Here is an 18,960-nt window from a genome sequence, read left to right on the forward strand (position 1 = left end):
CGCCCCCTGGGAAACTCCTCCCTCCGCAGCGGGGCGGGGCGGGCGTAGCGCCGCGTCACGTGACCGGCGACCGCGGAGGTGACAGCGGGACCGGGCCCGTTCGGCCGTCGCCGCCACCATGTCGGGCAAGGACCGCATCGAGATCTTCCCGTCGCGGATGTGAGTGTCGGCCGGCCGCGGGCAGGCTGAGGAGCGAGCAGCCGCCCGCGGACCGAGGCGCTGGGTTGGGAGGGAGAGCTCCGGAGTCGCTTCTTGCGTAAACGCGTCTCGAAGCGGCCGGAGGCTGCGGGGTCCTCGGGCGGCTCGAAGCCAGCCGTCAGCGCGCACAGACAGACCTGCGGCTGCACGGGGCTCCATGTACGAAATAAGAGTGCGTGTCGGGGAGAGCGCACGACTCAAACAGCCGCTGCCCTTTGCTGTTCCACAGAGGACGCCGATACCGTTGTACAACAGGCTGGCCGTAAAGCTTTTAGAAAAAAAAGAACAAAAAGGGAAGCGCAGCGTGCAGTCAGATTTCCCGTAGCTTCCCAGAGAGCAGCAGACGGTGTGTCATGCGGTCAGGTGTCTCCTGACGGGGCTCAGCACAGCAGCTGGCATTGCAGTGAACACAAGTGCTTAAAACTGACTGTTAGATGTGAGGTAACAGTTTATATGGAAAGATTAATGTGCTGCATGGTTCTCTTTTGAACCTCAAATCAGAAGTAAATGATAGCACCTACCAAGTCAGCTGCTCTCTGGCTCCTTTCATTCAATTTATGTGTCTGAGGACGAGGCACCTCAGTCTCTTTTAAAAGGTATCTGTTTTGCGTGCTGCCCCATTAATGGGGTGGGAAGGCAGTGCTGCACAAGGATTTATCATTTACCAAATCTGTTTCAGTGAGGTAATTGATCAATAACTGGCTGATAGTTGATAGGAGTGTAAGTTAGGATGTTAAAACTACAGGTGGCCTGCCTGCACAAAAAAATTTTTTATTAACTGACAGAACAGAATTGTACAAGGTTTATTTGTTTTGTGCTGCTGGCATGATCTCTACTGTGCTGGCTATGATTGCATACAGAAGCTGCTCAGCCTCCTAAATGGTAAACATGACTTCTTAATGCTCTCTCAGCCTGTGAGGTCTTGCTTGAACCAGAAAGGGAGCCAGTCCCTGGCAGGTGGTGAGCAGAGTGTGAAGGTAGCTCAAGGTGATAACAGGGGCATGTTTGTTGGAAACATTGAGTTGCTTTTTTTTGTTCTTGGACTTTGTTTTTCTCATGGACATTCAGAAAGTGTGTGTGCTTCTTGTAAACTTCAATGGAGTTATTCTCATATCAAGCCAGTGGAGTGGAGAAGTGACTGTGTTCACTGTGTAGACAGAATCGTAACTGTGCTTATTTTTTCAGAGAGGAAAAAGTTTTACAGACCTGAATGTTGTCCTTTGTGCATTATAGCTCCATAAACAAAGCAGTAGCTTAAGTTAGCGTAAATATAGTGACTGAGATTTTAGTTAAGTCAAAAAGATTCTTCAAATTAAATATCCTCCACAGCTGAAAGGGAAGAGAGATTTAGATGCTTCTTCAGTTCATAGTTTTGCACCAGAAACTTGGAAGTTTGCTACTGGAAATAAATAAATTGAAATTGTTTCCTGTTGTACCATGCTGATGTTTCTCCATTGCTTCATAATTAGTCATACAACATTTTCTGACATGGACATAAGTTTTTTTTTCCCTTAAATGCCTTTGGCTGAGGCAGGGCATTTTTATTTCTTTTTCTGTAACAGGGCTCAGACCATCATGAAGGCTCGTTTGAAGGGAGCTCAAACAGGTCGCAACCTCTTGAAGAAGAAGTCTGACGCTTTGACACTCCGATTCAGGCAGATCCTTAAGAAAATTATTGAGGTAGGCAAATTAGAATTTTTCTCTCTTAGGCTCACTTGATTTGAAATCGGGTTGTCAGTTGTGCATTCTCATTCTTCTAAGTTCATTAGATAAACCAGAACGTAGGACAACATTGTGGATAATCCGTTATTTGTAAGGGATACTATTGAGGATAGGGGAGCATAACTCTGCTTTCCTGTCTGCAGCAGTGTATAAATTTAGAAGATTTCAGTAGAACTTAATAGATCTTGTTACTTTCTACCATATTGGATGGGTTTTAATTGTATTTCATTTTTTTACCAGTCATTTACTGAAAATTCTAATTAGCAAGTTGAGAGTAAACTTCAGATAGAGTACTTTCTCTTTCCTTCTTTCTTATATTTCCTATTGTTTTCTTGTCTTCTTTGAAAAAGAATATATACCTTGTATTTGATGTCTCTTTTAAAAAAAAACAAACAGACTAAGTTGCTGATGGGTGAGGTGATGAGAGAAGCTGCCTTTTCACTTGCCGAGGCAAAGTTTACAGCAGGAGATTTCAGGTAAGGATTGCTGATCTTATGGGCATCCTTTTTTGATTGTTGATTTCTCTTTTGGAAATAAGAAATTTCTTAAATGAACTTTTAACAAGGAAAAAAAAGACAGCAGACATAGTGGGACATGACAAGTGAATTCCATTAAAGTGAGAGACAACTGCAAGAGAGCGATCGTTTGTGTGATGAAAACATGTAAGAAAAGCGAGCTGAAAAATTAAGAGAATTTATGTGCAAATTCTTGATTTGAGAAGGAGGTGGATTTTTCTGTTTAGAATCTAGAACACAGGTAAACAAGAATGTTTAGCAGAGTATTGGATTACACATTATCTTGGTTTTTGTTGTGGACTTGAGGTCGGGATCTAAAATGTGATGTTTTCTCCCACTAAGACATTCAGGGGTTCTACTAATTGTTTTAGCCTCTTGTTTCATGACCACTCATCTCACTAGGGCTAGTGAGGGCTATTTGTGACAGGAGAAACTAACCTTTTAATTGTATTTTAATAAATTACAATTCCAACTAGGCTGTTTATGTAATTCATCTAAGCATACGTCGGTCTTGTGGAATAAAGTTGGGGAACTGTTAATGATTCAGCTGCTGGTGCCACCAATTTATGGGGAAGAGCTCAGTGTTCAGACACAGTAGTAACCTGTGTGCTGCTGGAGGGCAAAAGGCATTTTTGCCCTTTCATTTGGATATGGTGCAGTTTCCTGTCTTAACCAGGTATAGTGTTTAGCTGTAAACAATAGTCAGATTCCACCCAGTAAGTAAATTGTACTCCAGTGGAAGAGCTGGTACGATAACCTGTTCTTGGATGAATATGAGATGCTTCAGAATCCTTCAGGATGAACTGCTGTACCAGCTCAAGGTCGTTAACACAGTAAGAGTTAATGGATAAACTTAATACTGTTCTGAAGGAACAAATAAATATGAACTTGTAAAAATGAACAGCGGTGTGGTCTTGGTCTGCATTTAAGCCTTGAAATTGTTTTCAGTGGGAAGAAAATCTCAAGTTGATTAAGATTAAACGTTTTTAAGATATTTTAGTGTCATTCACCAGATAACTTGCTAGTTTTTAGAAATGCTTTGTGTACTTGGTCTAAGACATTTCCAGAGTTACATTTTGTGAAGACTGCTGCTTTTGTTGCCAAACATTGTAGGAAAGCCATTAGCTGCAGATAACAGTGTTATCTGATAACTGCTTCTCTTTGGATATAATGATGAAGTAATGGACCACTTCGGTGTTCCTGGTTAAGATACATCTTTTCTTCTTTACAGTACCACCGTGATCCAGAATGTGAACAAAGCTCAAGTCAAGATCAGAGCTAAGAAAGACAATGTAGCAGGTGACTCTTTTGTAGACAATAGACATTTCAACTTCCAGGGGAGCTGTGGGAGCACTTTCTGAAATATGTAAGAACGTCTCCAAACACCATCTGTTCTTTGTTTCTCTTATTCATCTAACAGTAGGAACACTTACAATTTGCTAAGATTTACAGGAGATAAATTTTAATGTTTAGCCTCTCATAAGATGAAATGAATGTACGTAAACTGCAGTCCTAAATTTTAGATCTTCAAACAGAGCATAATTGTCATAAACTACCATTACTGAAAATAAATCAGGAAATAAAGTATCAAGATTAAATACATTTCAGAACATTACATATCTGTAATTGTTTTTGAATAAAACAAGAAAAAATAATCAAGATTGAATGATTAAGGAATAAAGGAAAATAGATATCTTCCTACCCCTATGACTCTGTGATTCTCTAAGTACAAAATAGTAATATAAAATTGAATATTAAATGAAATGGAATAATCTGAATTTTTCACACGTCTGATCCGTTATCTCAGCATAATGCTGAAATTCCATATTAAAATAGCAAAATTGGCATAATTTAATTTTTTCAAACTATATAGGAAGATTTTGGAAACAAAGCTTCTGAGCTTACAGAACGTGTTAAAAGCACATTGACTACAAATGTGCTGTACTTAAAAAGAAAAAAAATATATTAGCCTTTATTTCCCTTTACACAAATCTGTGTTCTTTCTTGCCAGGGGTAACCTTGCCGGTTTTTGAGCATTATCAGGAAGGAGGAGACAGTAAGTAGAAAACCTGTTCTGCCTTTTGTGTACTCATAGCCGTTCTGTGCTAATAGGAGAATACTTGTCATGCCTTGCTGATAAGTCAGCTTACATCATGGGCACAAGACTATTTCTTTTCTTCACATTTTGCTGTTTGTACTGTTTCTCTAACATTAAGGGATTAAATATGGGCTGTAGTGGATTTTAGTTTACTAAATCAGTGAGTTTTTCAGATGAGGAGAAGCCTTATTTACTGTTTTTGAACTGGCAGATCTTAAGAGTGGATATAGACAACAGTGATTTGTAGTAGCACAAACCATTATGAAAATAGATTTCTTAGAAGGCAAAGGCTTTATCTTGCCACTGTCTGAGCTGTCTGCATCCCTCTAGTTTGTAAAGTGCAGATACTACTTTTTATCTAGTAAGAATAAACCATGCTAGCATTAGCAACAAACTTTATGTTGTTTTTTTTCTCAGGCTATGAGCTGACTGGCTTGGCCAGAGGTGGAGAACAGCTAGCTAAGCTGAAGAGGAACTATGCCAAAGCTGTGGAGCTGCTTGTGGAACTGGCCTCCTTACAGGTTGATGGGAGAAAGAAGTGTGGGGGGTCTCCGATTTCTCAGTTCTGAACTGAAAGTATAGTCTCAATGGACTGTAAGCTCATTACTTTCAGCTGTATTATAGGCTTTTAGTCCCAGTGCTTTTAAACAAATTTCAACCCTTTTTCAGCCACTAAACACAGTTACAATATCACCTCTTCACATTCTAGAGCACTAAGAAGAAATTCTGAGGAAGTGGTTGGAGTGTAGTTTGTAGCTGAAGCTGCTAGAGTTCAGGGTTCAGATATAATCTGGTAATAAACAGTAAGAGCATCAACATTTCTAGAAACAATTCTGCTTCTATCAAAAATGTAGTCTATAAAATGAGCAGCTTTGGCTTCCAAGCAAGGTTTGGTTTTGTGTGTAGAATAGATGGAAATGCTGAATTTATCTTGTTATTTGTTCCCATTCCATCAGACATCCTTTGTTACTTTGGACGAAGCCATTAAAATAACAAATAGACGTGTGAATGCAATTGAACACGGTGAGTATTTTTCCTTTTGGGATGCACAGTGCTTTTGTCTCTCTGTGCAAGGTGGGGAGCTGAGTCCTGGAAGCTACTCTTCTTTTGACTGATTGCCTGTTAGTATGATTTGAAACCAGTTTAAGAACTCCTGAGTACAATTACTATAACACATACTGCAAAGGGGCTGGAGTATAGGGGGTGATAAGTTTTAGGAAGTTGTACCAACAACCTGCAGAGCAAAGATTACAGAAACGTATTCTGGTGTGTCTGCCACTGACACGTGATTTGCTACTTTAAGTATGTACACTAGAAACAAAAGAGGGGATTGTCTCTGTCTTAAGATGTTTTAATAACTACTTCTGTAGTATTTCCTAGCATAACTTACAACATTTTGGTGGTGGTTTTCAGTAGAAACGTGGCAGCGTGTTTATTATATTTGGATGGGGTGGCAGAGTGGGCATCCAGAGAGCCTTGAAGAATTACTAGAATAACTTTAAATAAACCTCTGTGCACTGCATTATGGTAACTTCCCAGGTAATGTAGCAGTGGTCCATCAACTTCCTGATTTATATTTGTTTAGTGATTATTCCCAGGATCGAGCGCACTCTTTCCTATATCATCACAGAACTGGATGAAAGAGAGCGAGAGGAATTCTACAGGTAACTATGTAAAACAAGACCAGAGTGTTCTTTTTCACAAATAAACTGTACCTCAGGGTGGACAGCAGAAAATTATTCAAGAAATGAGGCAAAGAACACTATTCTTACTGTGCACTGAGTTTCCAGAGCTGGGCAACTGAAGAGCTGCAATTACTTGTCACAGTTTCATATGTAGCTCTACCACTGGGTTGTACACAGCTGTCTTCATCTTTCTTCCCGTGGGAATGATGGAATACAGTACTCTGAGTTCTTCTGCTTTGAGGACACCTCTGCCACAGAAGCTAGCGTTCTGGGAAAAAGATGTCAAAATTGAAATGAAACAAATGTAATTTGCCTTCATTCAAGAAGAGCAGAGTAGTATAATACACTTGCTTATGGTCAAGAATGTCATTTAGAATTTGGTTAAATAAGTAAATCTGCAGAGATGATGAACGTTGTTTAAGGGCAGCATCTAGTGACAATTTCCTGGTGAACTTTTCCAAGCAGCTTTATCATAGCCAACATGTATGGCATCTTTGTTGTTGGTCTGTTTTATGGAAACATCATATTGCTTTCACAGATCTGCCACATTTCTTTTCACAGGTTAAAGAAGATCCAGGAAAAGAAAAAGGTACTGAAAGAAAAATCCGAGAAAGAACGGGAGCTGAGGAGGGCTGCTGGTGGGGAACGTGAACCAGCCAATCTCTTAGCAGAAGAGAAAGATGAAGACCTTCTCTTTGAGTAACCTGATGCAGTTGTTGTATTTGGAGCAGGGGACCCAAAATACAGAATGCCCATTTACTGTATAATTTGGGACATTGCCTCAATCATATTTATATGGCTTCTCAGTTTGGTGTCTAAGCCTGAGTTGACCAGACTGTGGATTTCTCCTGGGAGATTAGAAACCTGGGAACTCAAATACAGCATTTGGAAGAAAAGGAGAGATTAATAAGGTGCTTTAATATCAGGAAGGCCTTCTGTTACGTGTTCAGCCTGCTTCTTCACGTAATAGGAATGGCTGTCCACAACTGTTCTTTGTAGAAGACGGCTCTGGATTTGCCTAGTCAGATTCCTTTTTAATTGCTTCCTTCACTACTACAAGCAGTGGGAAATGTTATTTAAGGAGATGCACGCACTGTTTACTACTTCTAGAACGTGAATTAATGTCAAAGTTGCTTAAAGCAGGTACTGGCACAAGTGAAGTAAAATGTAAGTGTAGGCAGCTCTGGTTTTCTAACCTGTTGATGAAATCCATAGTCTTGTGTGATTTATTTCTGTTGCACGATTGTTACCACTGGCCTAAAACATTTATGGTTCTAATTAGAGATTCTGCCAACTTGTATACTGTCTGTACTAGAAACGAGTAAAAGTTCTAACTGTTGAATATGTTACGCCTGGCTCCTGATTCTAAAAGACCATTGTCTGAAAAGCTTGGAAACTGTCACACTGATTTAATGGAAACACAGAACAGCTTGGGTCAGAAGGGACATTAAAGACCATCCAAGTTCCATCTCTCCTGCTGTGGGCAAAGCTGCCACCCACCACAGATTAGGTTGCTCAGAGCCCCATCCAACTTTCCCTTGAATGCCTCCAGGGATGGGCACCCACAGCTTCTCCAGGTAGCCTGTGCCAGTGCACTGTCAGTCACTAATACCTCAGCCTTCTCAATATCCTGGGTAACCACTTCTATTGCCAAATAACCCATATTTCCTCCAAGCCCCCTACTGGTAGCATTGAAAAGGCTGTACATGCTGTTTGAACAGCCATTTTTTGCTCCTTTTTACACTTTGTAACAGTGTCATTTCTCCTACAGATGGCAATTTATCATATAGCAGTTTATTACCTTACCTGGAATAGAATTCAGCTGAAGAGGGGTTCAAGTTGGTGTAAAGTGGACGCTGATCCAAAAATCAGCAAAGAAAATTTTATTCTGGAACTCACTGCATTCTGATACATGAAATTCCGTGGCTTACAAACAAGGCGACAGGCATGTCCCTGTGAAAATGTATCCCATCAAGGCAGCTAATGGATACCTAAAGCTTGTGACGAATTGTGATGACTGATGAAGCCTTTGAATTTACCAGAAATGAAGTAGTGATTAAAATAAATGAGGCAGCAGCTATAAGTAAATAGAGTAAGACTGCAGAGAGAATCTGTAGACCTAAGAATGTATTTTGTTCCATTCCAACACCATTTATCCTAGTGAAGGAAGTAAAGATATAATCTTCTAGGCCATCTTTCACACATTCAGGAAAACAGCAGTGAGACAATTCCCAAGATTCACTACAATAATAAAATTGTACAGTGATTTATTTTAAGTCTAGAAATATTTTACATTTTTACATTAGTGTGCAGTTCATGATGTCTCAAAATACAGAGTGCAGATACACATATAAAAGTACAATGTGGGGCTAACCACAGGTCTGAATAAAGTTACCTTAATTAAGGCATTAAACCCCCACCCTACATTTTAAGAAGTAACATGTAATTACATTCAAATATTTTACACAATTCAACTAATGTTTACTTTTAATTAAATCTGGACTGATAAAAATGCAGATTACCTTCATTTTGGTCTGATACAGCTCACTACAAGGCCCATGATAAAGTGTTTCACCAATGAAGTTTGCATATTCTCTTTTACTCTCAAGGGAATAAACACAATCTGCGTTAAAAATAGTAAAAAAAGGCAGACTAATTTCTTAAACCAGGTAGTTCCAGATCCAAACTGATGGCAGGATGGGACAGCCAAGTACATTTCTTAGTGGTGCTAAAGCCCTTTAGCAGGACAGCTAACACTGGTTATAAATATCATAGCACCTCGTTATATGGATATCAGTACTGTGTGCCTTGGGAATTAAGAGAGTAGAGCTGAACCTCAACATTCTTTAAGTCTACATTCAAGAACTTATTGCTTTACAAGCAGCCTCTGTACAACATTTCAGAGAAACTGGGGAGAAAAACATCAAAGACATTAACAGCAATTACTGAGACTGACTCAGGCTATCACACTGAATACATAAGGGGGCTTCAGCAACCATCTCAAGCTGATTGTGGCTGCAGGAATTTGGACAGTATCTCTGTAGCTAAGTTACTCTTAAGTAACAAATTTTACAGCTTTTCATCTTCTTGTCCCACAGTGACACAGTCAATACCAAAGAGCCTAATATATCTACAATCTTCTTAAAAAGGGTAGAGTTGGTACGAGTACTTTATCACCTATGAAACATTCAATACACCTGAACATTGTAGTTTTTGAACTATGGATTAAACTGAAAACATGCCTGCAGCGTGAGGCAAAAAAAGCTATCAATTTGAGTACCTTACTCTTACATCAATATCTAGAACACTTCATATTTTTTTTTCCTAACATGGAATTTCTAATCCTCTCACCCACCCCCTGCCCCCAGCTTTCTTTTTTCCTGAAGGGTCACTACTTACCCCTTTAATTGCTTCTCAGCCCTAAATATTAAACCAGCAAATAATTTTGCTTTGTAGCAGGCAGGAGAGGAGCACACTCTAATTTTTCAATCCAAAATGTTAGTTCACTAAATAGAAATGTTATTTTATAATTTCTTTATATTCCCCATATACTTGGAGGTCTCTGTTCAGCTACAGGTATGAGTTTGTTCCATTAGAACTTGAATATATGCAAGACAGTATGGAAAAAAAATCAACTACTTGTTAAATCCTTCTGCATTAGACAGGAGTGAACAACAAACCGACATAACTCGTGTTTTACCTGGAGGAAGTAATGAACACCACGGCTAACATTAAGAGATATTCACATTCAAGGGCTGTGCTACCCTAAACTCAAACAGCCCAGATAGTAATCTTCAGTTAGCTTTAGCAATAGAATTCCCCCCACTGCAGACACAGCTGTTGTAGTTAACTGTCACAGCTCAGATTTGAAGATGTAGAGGTGATCTGATCTGTTTCGCAGAGCACACACTAGGATACAGACTTTGCCTTCTATTCACTCATTTCAAGTTATTTGTTTAGTAAGTTCCATCTTGTTGCAACTTCTCAGTCAGTTACCAGTGTTTCACCCATTTTTACTGCAGTAGTGAGCAAATGCAGGACAATATATTGGCTAGTGAATTACAATACTTGTTTATAACACAATAGCTACCTTCAGCTGTTTTAATTCCAGTTAGTTATCTGTTAGAGCAACAGCCACAAAATGAGCCATTCACAGAGATTACAAAACCCACTTATCTTCCAATGTTCAGCACATCAGCCTATTTTAGCCAGTATTCTGTTATAAAACGTGAGAACTTCAGCTGACTTCCAAGCAATGTTTTATAACTACATATTTTTCATAAAAATATAATCTCTGCCTTCCTAAATATCTCTTCAGATCTGCAGAAAACAGCAGCTCCAATCAGCCACTGTTTCAAGGAAAATTCCATAAAAATATCACATCTAAAAGATCAATATAATTCATCTTTAATTGAACCTAAAATTAATGTGCAGTCAACCCAGAATTAAAAAGCCTGCCTAAGATGACACAAGGATTGAAATATTTACATTATACACATTTTCCAATTACAGTGCTATTAGAAAGTGGAATGTTTTTTAGAATTAGAATATAAAATCAAGCCTCACCAGGTAGCTCCAGACCAGAGTAGCATCTTTGTTCTTCAATTTTTGGAAAAGGACAGATTTCTCATTAATCACATCTTTCACATGTAGATTATTTCTCTGCCCAACGATCTGTAGAATTACACTCCTGAACGACCGCCATGTCCCATGAAGTCATTAAGTTAAGCGTTAAATAACATTCATATTTATAACTATGTGACAATGTGGACTGTATATACAAATACACACACTTAAAATCTTTGCTTTCCTAAGGGTGACTAGGTAGAAAAAAGAGAATGTACGTATAAAAGTTGTTGCTAGAAAAATCTAAAGCTTTAGAATTTAGTACGGACAAGGTCTCCATTTCTAGACCATAGAAAAAAAAAATTTGGACAACCTCTAGAACAGTTAAATCAGCTCTCAAGCTGACTTTTTTTTTATGGTTTTTTTTTTTTTTTTCTTTTTTCCAATAATACCTAATTTCACTTATAAAGGATGCAGCCAATGAGGTCCAGAGCTCAGACATTTATTACTCACTAACTGGGCAGACCTACACATGATCTTAGAATGATTACTCAACTGAAGCCCATTTGTCCCCTGGAATTATTCTCTTTCATCGTAGCCAGGTAGAGGGTACCCACTGGGGTTCTGTGTCAAGTTTGTTTATTAACCGAAGTAACTCTTGATAAGCCTTATCAAGATCAGAATTCACAATTGCTGTATCAAAGTAGTGACCATTGTTCTGTTCCATCTCCCTTGTCTTCTCTATGATTTCTCTCAACTCTTCTGGCTGCAAATAAAGAACAGGGAGTTATTGTATGTGTGTAAGCCCCTCCCATAAAAAGAAAAGGGAAAGTAACAACTCAGGCCTTATGCATGGATTTTTAATTGTATTGCTAAATTTTTGACACCAATGAACTACCGCACATTTTAACACCAAAGGCAACTATTTCTCATTGGCCACAAGTGGCAATCCCGTAACAGACAGTCCTTGACTGAAGTACATGAGGAAGACACAGCACTGCTCCTTTTATGACATACATCCTACTGAGGCTCCTCAAACATGTTTCTCAAAAATCAGTTTGGCTGCTAAGCCTACTATCTTTCTAGAAAAAACAGAAGACAGCAGAAAGCGAAAGCTCAATGGTGCCGAACTGCACACCTCTGAAGATGGATCTCTGCAGACACTGAACAGCCAAAGGCAGCAGCTGTCACTGGAATATTTTCACCAATAAAAGATTACGAGAGCCACCATAAAAGGTACGCACCGAAATCAATGGGATCACCATAGAATTAACTAAATGGTACAGCAGAAAAATTGTACAAGTAGAAAAGTGATTCTAAGGAGAAGCAGAAACAGATGGTTTTACTTAAGAATTTCTCTATGTTTGATTTCTAAAAAACGTTTCATTTCCTCTTCTGCAACATATCTTTTGTATTTCATAAGAGAATATCCAGGTATATTTTCAGAAAATGTTTAAAAAGATAGTCCTGAAATTGCTTTTGAAACAGATTTCTCTTTCCTATATGCTTTACATATTCTTAAGAAAATCCAAGTTACACATGCAAGAAATAGTCTTTACTACATAATGGGAAGGTGTTTTAACACAGTAGCCTTCATCTATCTGAAAGACAACTCCAACACAATTAATTTGAAAAAAAGGAGTGTGATTTAGTACCAACAACAGTATTTTTTTTTTGTCCTTGAAGGATTCTTTGACTACTGCAACAAAAAAAAGGGCAAATTTAATATTTATGTACAATAAGGTTTTACTCATTGGATAACCATGAAGGAGGAAACGTCTACTTACAGAATATGATTAATTTTGACCCAGGCAAAGCAAAAATAACACCACCTTCCCATTTAAGGCTTGGACGGTAATGCTCTTTTAGATTTTACAATACATCACACCCTTAAATCAAAGATGGAGAGCAAAACACAGAGCTCAGTGAGAAGTGATTCTTGATCACAGCTGTTTTAGGAACTCCTATGAATAGATGCAGTTACAGCAGAACAATTGTTTCTTCCTCAGTGCAAACTACATTATGCTAAACTAGCACTCCATGGTAGAAAAGCGCTTCCTATTCACCACTGCAGAGTAGAGTCCAGTTACAGAACTGCATTACTGTAGCAATGCAATCGTATAGCATCACAGAATCGCCAAGGTTGGAAAAGACCTACAAGACCATCCAGTCCAACCATCCACCTATCACCAATATTTCCCCACTAAACCATGTCCCTCGGTACAACACCTAATGTTTTTACAATGCCTCCCCCCAAGGGATGGTGATTCCACCACCTCCCTGAGCAACCCATTCCAGTGTCTGGCCACTCTTTTGGAGAAGGAATTTTTCCTAATGTTTAACCTGAATCTCCTCTGGCGCAACTTTTTCCATATGACTAGAGATGTAATGAGAGGCTGAACTCCACTTCACTACAACCTCCTTTCAGGTAATTGTAGAGAGTAAGGTTTCTCCTGAGCCTCCTCTTCTCCAGATTAAACAATTCCAGTTCCCTCAGCCACTTCCCATAAGATTTGTGTTGCAGACCCCTCAACAGCGCCACTGCCCTTTTCTGGTCACACTCCAGGACCTTGCTGTCTTTCTTGTAGTAAGGGGCCCAAAACTGAACACAATACTTGAGGCGCAGCCTCATCAGTACTGAGAACAGAGGGATGATCACTTCCCTGTTCCTGCTGGCAACACTACTACTGACACAAGCTGGGATAACCTTGACCTTCTTGGCCACTGGGCACACTGCAGGCTCACGTTCAGCCAAACATTGACCAACACCCCCCAAGTTCATTTCTTCCGTACAGTCTTCATTCCAGCCACTCTGCCCAAAACCTGCAGAGTTGCCTAGGGTGGTTGTGGCTGATGCAATGTGTGTCCCATAAATTAATAAGGACCTCTTCTGAGCTTTCAAACATCCTGGCTTAATTTGCAGGTGTCAATTCTGTCAATGCTAGCTTTGCATTTAAATAATTGATCTGAACTGGGTAAGCTGAGGTCTTGAGAAATAATCGTACAGGATCAAGCACAGAAATAATTTTATCTGAAGAGGTTTAGAATACATTTTTTAAGTAAGTGCTTTTCCAAGACCAGATAAATTCTAAAAAGAAAAAAAATTCCTCCCTAAAATCATTCCCAGATTACCTTGAACACAAAGTCATATTTTCTGCAGTTTTGAAATTAAACATCATCTTTGTACCCAAATGCAGGGATTAACTGTGCCCCAGGCAAATGGATTCTCTTGTCACACATCTCTCACGTTCAGCTAGTGTAGTCTGCTTGCTAGCCTGGAGCAGAGATCTCTGACTAACCACCTCCTCTATACTGTCAATACCATGCCATCATCCAATTCAAAAAAAAAAAAAAAGAAAAAAAACCATATGCATTTGTTCACCAAAAGCATTCCAGAACCATACGTAAAAAAGCAGAATGGCTTCAAAAGAAGCGTTAGATATATTACCTTTGGATTTTTCCCTTCTTTGGCCAACAAAGCACGTAATCTCTCTTGCGAAGGTGGTGCAACAAATATAATATATGGCTTCAAGTCAGAATTACGTAGTGTCTTCAGTGACTGTAGAAAAAGTATTAAATATTGAACACCTAAGAAATTTCCATCCAATTAACAATAACGGTATTACTACTGTCACTCAGAATTCAGTCACCATTTCCTACAAGATTTATATTCCAATATTTCTCACAGTTATGGACTCCAAACATTTACTTTTGCTCAAGAACTTCAAAATCAAACAAGTAATCTAAATTGAAGCAATTTTCCTCAAAACGCTAGGGAATTAGAAACTTTTAATTGAGAGGTCTTTAAAAAAAAAAATTCCAGTTTAACCTTTCCTATTTTGAAGATTAAAATACAGGATGCCAAACACACTATATGCTCAGAGTATTTATTGCCAGGCTACACATGTATCAAGACATACATAAAAACAACCTGACTGCAATCTGAATTTTCCAAAAGCTTCTCCATCTTCTAACACCTTAGAGCTCATAAAATTAGAGCAAAATCTTGATTTTTAAATTCAGAAAAGTAGAGCTAGTGAGAAATATCTGGAAACTAATACCCCTTTTAACCTTAGCACAGATACAAAAGTTATGAATGCAACCTTTTTGTTCCTTGTTTGAAAATACACAGAACACTAAATAGTCCACTGAACACCACTGAAAATAAGTTGGAATAAACATGTAAAATTAGTCTGTCTGTTTCCATCAACTTAAAATCTCTCTCTCAAGACTTTCACAGTAGCTGCTAAAATTGAAGCGTAGCAGACAACAGCTTCTGCCATACCTGAGTGTGAAGATTTAAAAGGCATATCTTGCCAGAATTGATCACTTGCCGCACGGAGTCTATACTAGTACCATAAAGATTCTTTTCAAATTCTCCATATTCAATAAACTTCCCTGCAGCTATGTCATTCTCAAATGCTTGTCGGGAAACGAAATGGTAATCCCTGCCAGCTACTTCAGTTTCCCGCCTGCTCCGAGTTGTATCTACAAACAAAACCACAAAAAATAAACAGAATGAAACATACCTACTCAAGTGAAAAGAAAATATCAGCATTTGATTAAAATAGCTAAGAAATACTTGTATTTTATTCCGTGTAATAAACAGTACTGGAGAGATGGATCAGTCAAAGACCGAATCTACATTCAGATGTCTTCTTACATTTATCTAAGAAAAAAATCGTCAGTTAAGAATAAATTTCACCCATGCATCTGCATTCTGGAGGTGAAAAAAAGCTGTTAGTTATTTGTAATACTAATTTTGGGTACAAAAGACATTTTACGTAAAATTCAATGAAATGTAAATAGTTTGGAAAAGTATTAAATCCATGTAAGTTTAAGTTTATGCAGGATAACTAGTCCAAAAATTATTTGTTAGATGTGTCAGTTTCTTCTTTAACCTTCTGTAACTCAATCCGACTTTATCCAGATTGAAAAATATGCGTGTCATATAATACCTCTATAGCACTATGTTGGGACACTGGATTTACATTTACTTAGAAAGGCTAGTGCCTGCCACACAAGACATAATTTGTTCCTCACCAAAGAGCTGACTGTAACCTCCTCAAAACCCCTAAATTTCTAATTACAATTTTAATCACAAGAGGATTTGGGTGTAGGTAATGTTTAGAATAAGCAATCATATCTGCTCATCAAACTTACGGGGAACAGCAGAGGCAAAGCGATCCACTTCGTTATTCATAAGTCTCTGCCGCAATTCATTCTGGCCACAGTTCTGTGGGCCAATGAGAACAATAGGTCGTTTTCTGTTTGCTGGTTGATGATACAGTGACATTTCCTCATAAGTTAATATTTCTTCATTATCATAATCTTGAAAGAAAAACAATAAAAAGGTCAATGCATTATTGCTTGTTGAACGTGTCATTTGTCCTGCAGAGCAAGGTTTCAGGAAGCTCCCCTCTACAACCTCAAAGATTGACTCGTCTAGTAAGCCAAGACAGTTTTTTTTATTTTATTATTTATTTATGCTTTCTGGGGAAATAAAACAGGAGTATTTATTAAATCTTCTATAGTTACTTACAAATGCACACTATGTAAAAGATGTTACTTACCATCATTTTTATTTGCATTGTATAAAACCTTCTTCCGCTTCTTTTTGTTCTTCTTCGCACACCAGAGTTTTCCTAATCAAAATAAAGTCATCACAATTACATACCAATGAGGTAAAACGCTTTGTATCTTACTGACTATATGGATTTGAAGATCTGAAAACACTAGGTTGTTTATTTTATTACACCAGTAGAGTGCATGAAGCAAAATTCTGCATAGCAGGAGCTTCAACTGGGTCTTGCTACAAGTAAAATTTCTTTAAGAAAAAGTAGGCACTCAAAATTCCCTTACATTAATCTACACTGTGCATAATAACTGTAAGAAAATAATCTGATTGAGATTAAATTCTAAAACTGAAACTAAACTGATTGAAACTAAATTCAGGCCTGCATTTACATCAAGAACTTCAAGCAAGCACCACACTGGTATTATAAAAAAGGAGAATTTTCTCTATCTATATACCGACAAGGTTCTAGATAATAGTAATTAACATTACTATTAGTTAGACACCTTTTTCCTCAAAAAGAACAGATCTAACCTGATTTCTCTGGCTCCTTGTCTTCTTCTATAGTTTGCTTCATTGCTTCTCTTTGTTGCTGAAAACTTTTTCCTGAAAGCATTTTAAAAATGAAAGCAGTTAACTTTTGAAAACTGTTACTATGTATAGTCACAAGTACGTGTACATTTCCATATCTTCTTCTAATGACTTACTCATTTGGTTAAGATTTTAAATCTCTGAAGCTTGTAGTAGAATACGTCATAAAACAGAAATTTGTTGGGGAAAACTGCTTGTTATAAAGATGTAAAATTCTATTACCTTAATAGAATGAAACTCAGAAACTCAGCACAATTAATCTGGATGTGTACATTAACAATACCGTTCAAAACTGACAGTATTTGGAAGTGATGTAACTCATGTACACAAAAGTATCTGTTGTCTTTTTAGTACTGTCTAATTTGGGTGACATTCACAATCAATTTTTCAGGATTTTTTTAATTAATAATTATTTTGTAATACTCATATGGTGCTTTTTAAATAAATACTACTTCCATATTTGCTGCCAAGCAAGCCACTAAACAAGCCTACCATCAAATACAAGCTATACTTCCTTAGGATTTTCATATTGTTTGACTACCATTTTCTTCAGCTGTCTTAACACTGGCAACAATGCTGCATTTAGCAGGAAATGGGAACTAAGGACTCAGCTGATTTCCTTCCCATCACGTCCTAAAATCTGTCTGAATGATGGAAGGAGTGAAAAATTCTAAAAAATTCTAAAAATTCTAAAAAGTAAGATTTGCGGAGGTTAAAGTTGATGAGAAACCAGTTTATTGCTTCCAAAACATAATCATCAAATGAGAAAGGCACAGCCTCATACTTTTCTGGATAGTTTTGTCTGAGAATTGAAAATATGGGGAAGACTACATTTTTGTCATTGTGATCATATATTTTTCTTATTTTTTAATATTATTTGTTATATTTATGCTACATTTCTAAAATTTCAGCTTGAAAAAAATACTATGCTACATTTAAAATCAGTGTTCCCCTGATCTTATTCAAATATTATCAAATAATAGCATACTATCCTATGGAATTTACATCTGTTCATCTGCTAAGAACTGTGGTGAACTGGAATACATTACATACTTCAAGAGAAAAATTATATAATGACTTCAATTACTCAAAGGCTTCCAGCAGTTAGAAAGGAAGCTTGATTATTACAATAACTGAAGCTCTTGGCTGAGTGAAAATACATAGAAAAGTCACTACCTGAAAATATATTTTTCAAAGATACTACTTGAAACAGTGTGAAATCTTAAAGCTGGTCTCATCTCTGGACACAACAAGCAGGTTGAAGTCCAATTTTGCTGCTGTAGCCAGCAGAGGGAACTCTGAATCCACAGAGTTGCCAGGGTAAAAGAATAAGGAAATACAGAGTAATTTAGGAAATGTGAACTGCAGTGGAAGTGGTCGTTTTACTTGATGTTTAACTTTATACATGGAGATGCTTCTAAAAGGTCAGCCTTTTAAATAAACGTATAATGAAACCAACAGTGGGCTCTGCTGCAAAATCTTCAAAGTCATAGGTATTTTAAGGCTGTGGATATGAGCTCTTAAAAAAAAAAAAAAAAATCAGTCAAAATATTGCCTCCTACAACTATAGGAACAACAAGTTTTCAAGGTTTTTCTAGATCTTTATTTACCAGGAATAAGGCCTGCCAGTGGTTGGTTATCTTCATCTCCATCTCTGTAAGCCTGCCACCAGTTTGGGTCTTCTTGGCTGATGACATGGAGTATATCTCCTTTTTGAAAAGACAGGCCTAACTCTCGGCAGGGGACATAAGGGTCATCAGAAGGATCATAGTCAAAATGTGCTTTCACATGTATCTGTGGAAGATAAGAATGTAAAAAAAAGGAAAAATCCGTGACTTCAGAAGAGTTGCTCCTCCATCTTCCCATAACTAAAGATGAGGTTTGATATATAAAAGCTCCAAGATAACTCCTATAGAATGCAGACTGTATCTAGGACATATAGGAGACACTGGAATGGATAAAAGCCTGAATTTCAAGTTTTATTAATTCTAGAGCCTACAAATTTTTTTA

General features: G+C 37.8%; 2 protein-coding genes across 2 annotated transcripts in view; one reads left to right on the forward strand and one right to left on the reverse strand.

Moving 5' to 3' along the window:
* The first annotated feature begins 17 nt into the window (after window positions 1-17).
* ATP6V1D (ATPase H+ transporting V1 subunit D) lies at window positions 18-7,560 on the forward strand. The gene is made up of 9 exons (XM_052695211.1): window positions 18-159; window positions 1,761-1,878; window positions 2,317-2,396; window positions 3,667-3,734; window positions 4,447-4,491; window positions 4,951-5,054; window positions 5,490-5,556; window positions 6,119-6,197; window positions 6,780-7,560. Exons 1-9 carry the CDS (start codon window positions 119-121, stop codon window positions 6,919-6,921), a joined length of 744 nt encoding a protein of 247 aa, XP_052551171.1. The 5' UTR covers window positions 18-118; the 3' UTR covers window positions 6,922-7,560.
* Window positions 7,561-8,468: 908 nt separating this feature from the next.
* PALS1 (protein associated with LIN7 1, MAGUK p55 family member) overlaps window positions 8,469-18,960 on the reverse strand; it is a 51,864-nt gene continuing 41,372 nt past the window's right edge. The window contains exons 8-14 of the mRNA XM_052695204.1: window positions 18,561-18,744; window positions 16,894-16,965; window positions 16,358-16,429; window positions 15,948-16,115; window positions 15,070-15,272; window positions 14,233-14,343; window positions 8,469-11,550 (exon numbers count right to left, since the gene is read on the reverse strand). Of these exons, the coding sequence (XP_052551164.1) occupies window positions 11,374-11,550; window positions 14,233-14,343; window positions 15,070-15,272; window positions 15,948-16,115; window positions 16,358-16,429; window positions 16,894-16,965; window positions 18,561-18,744 (987 nt within the window). The 3' untranslated portion in view covers window positions 8,469-11,373. The remainder of the gene's footprint in view (window positions 11,551-14,232; window positions 14,344-15,069; window positions 15,273-15,947; window positions 16,116-16,357; window positions 16,430-16,893; window positions 16,966-18,560; window positions 18,745-18,960) is intronic.

This window comes from Tympanuchus pallidicinctus, unplaced genomic scaffold, assembly GCF_026119805.1.
Source record: "Tympanuchus pallidicinctus isolate F22 unplaced genomic scaffold, pur_lepc_1.0 scaffold3, whole genome shotgun sequence".
Lineage (NCBI taxonomy): Eukaryota > Metazoa > Chordata > Aves > Galliformes > Phasianidae > Tympanuchus > Tympanuchus pallidicinctus.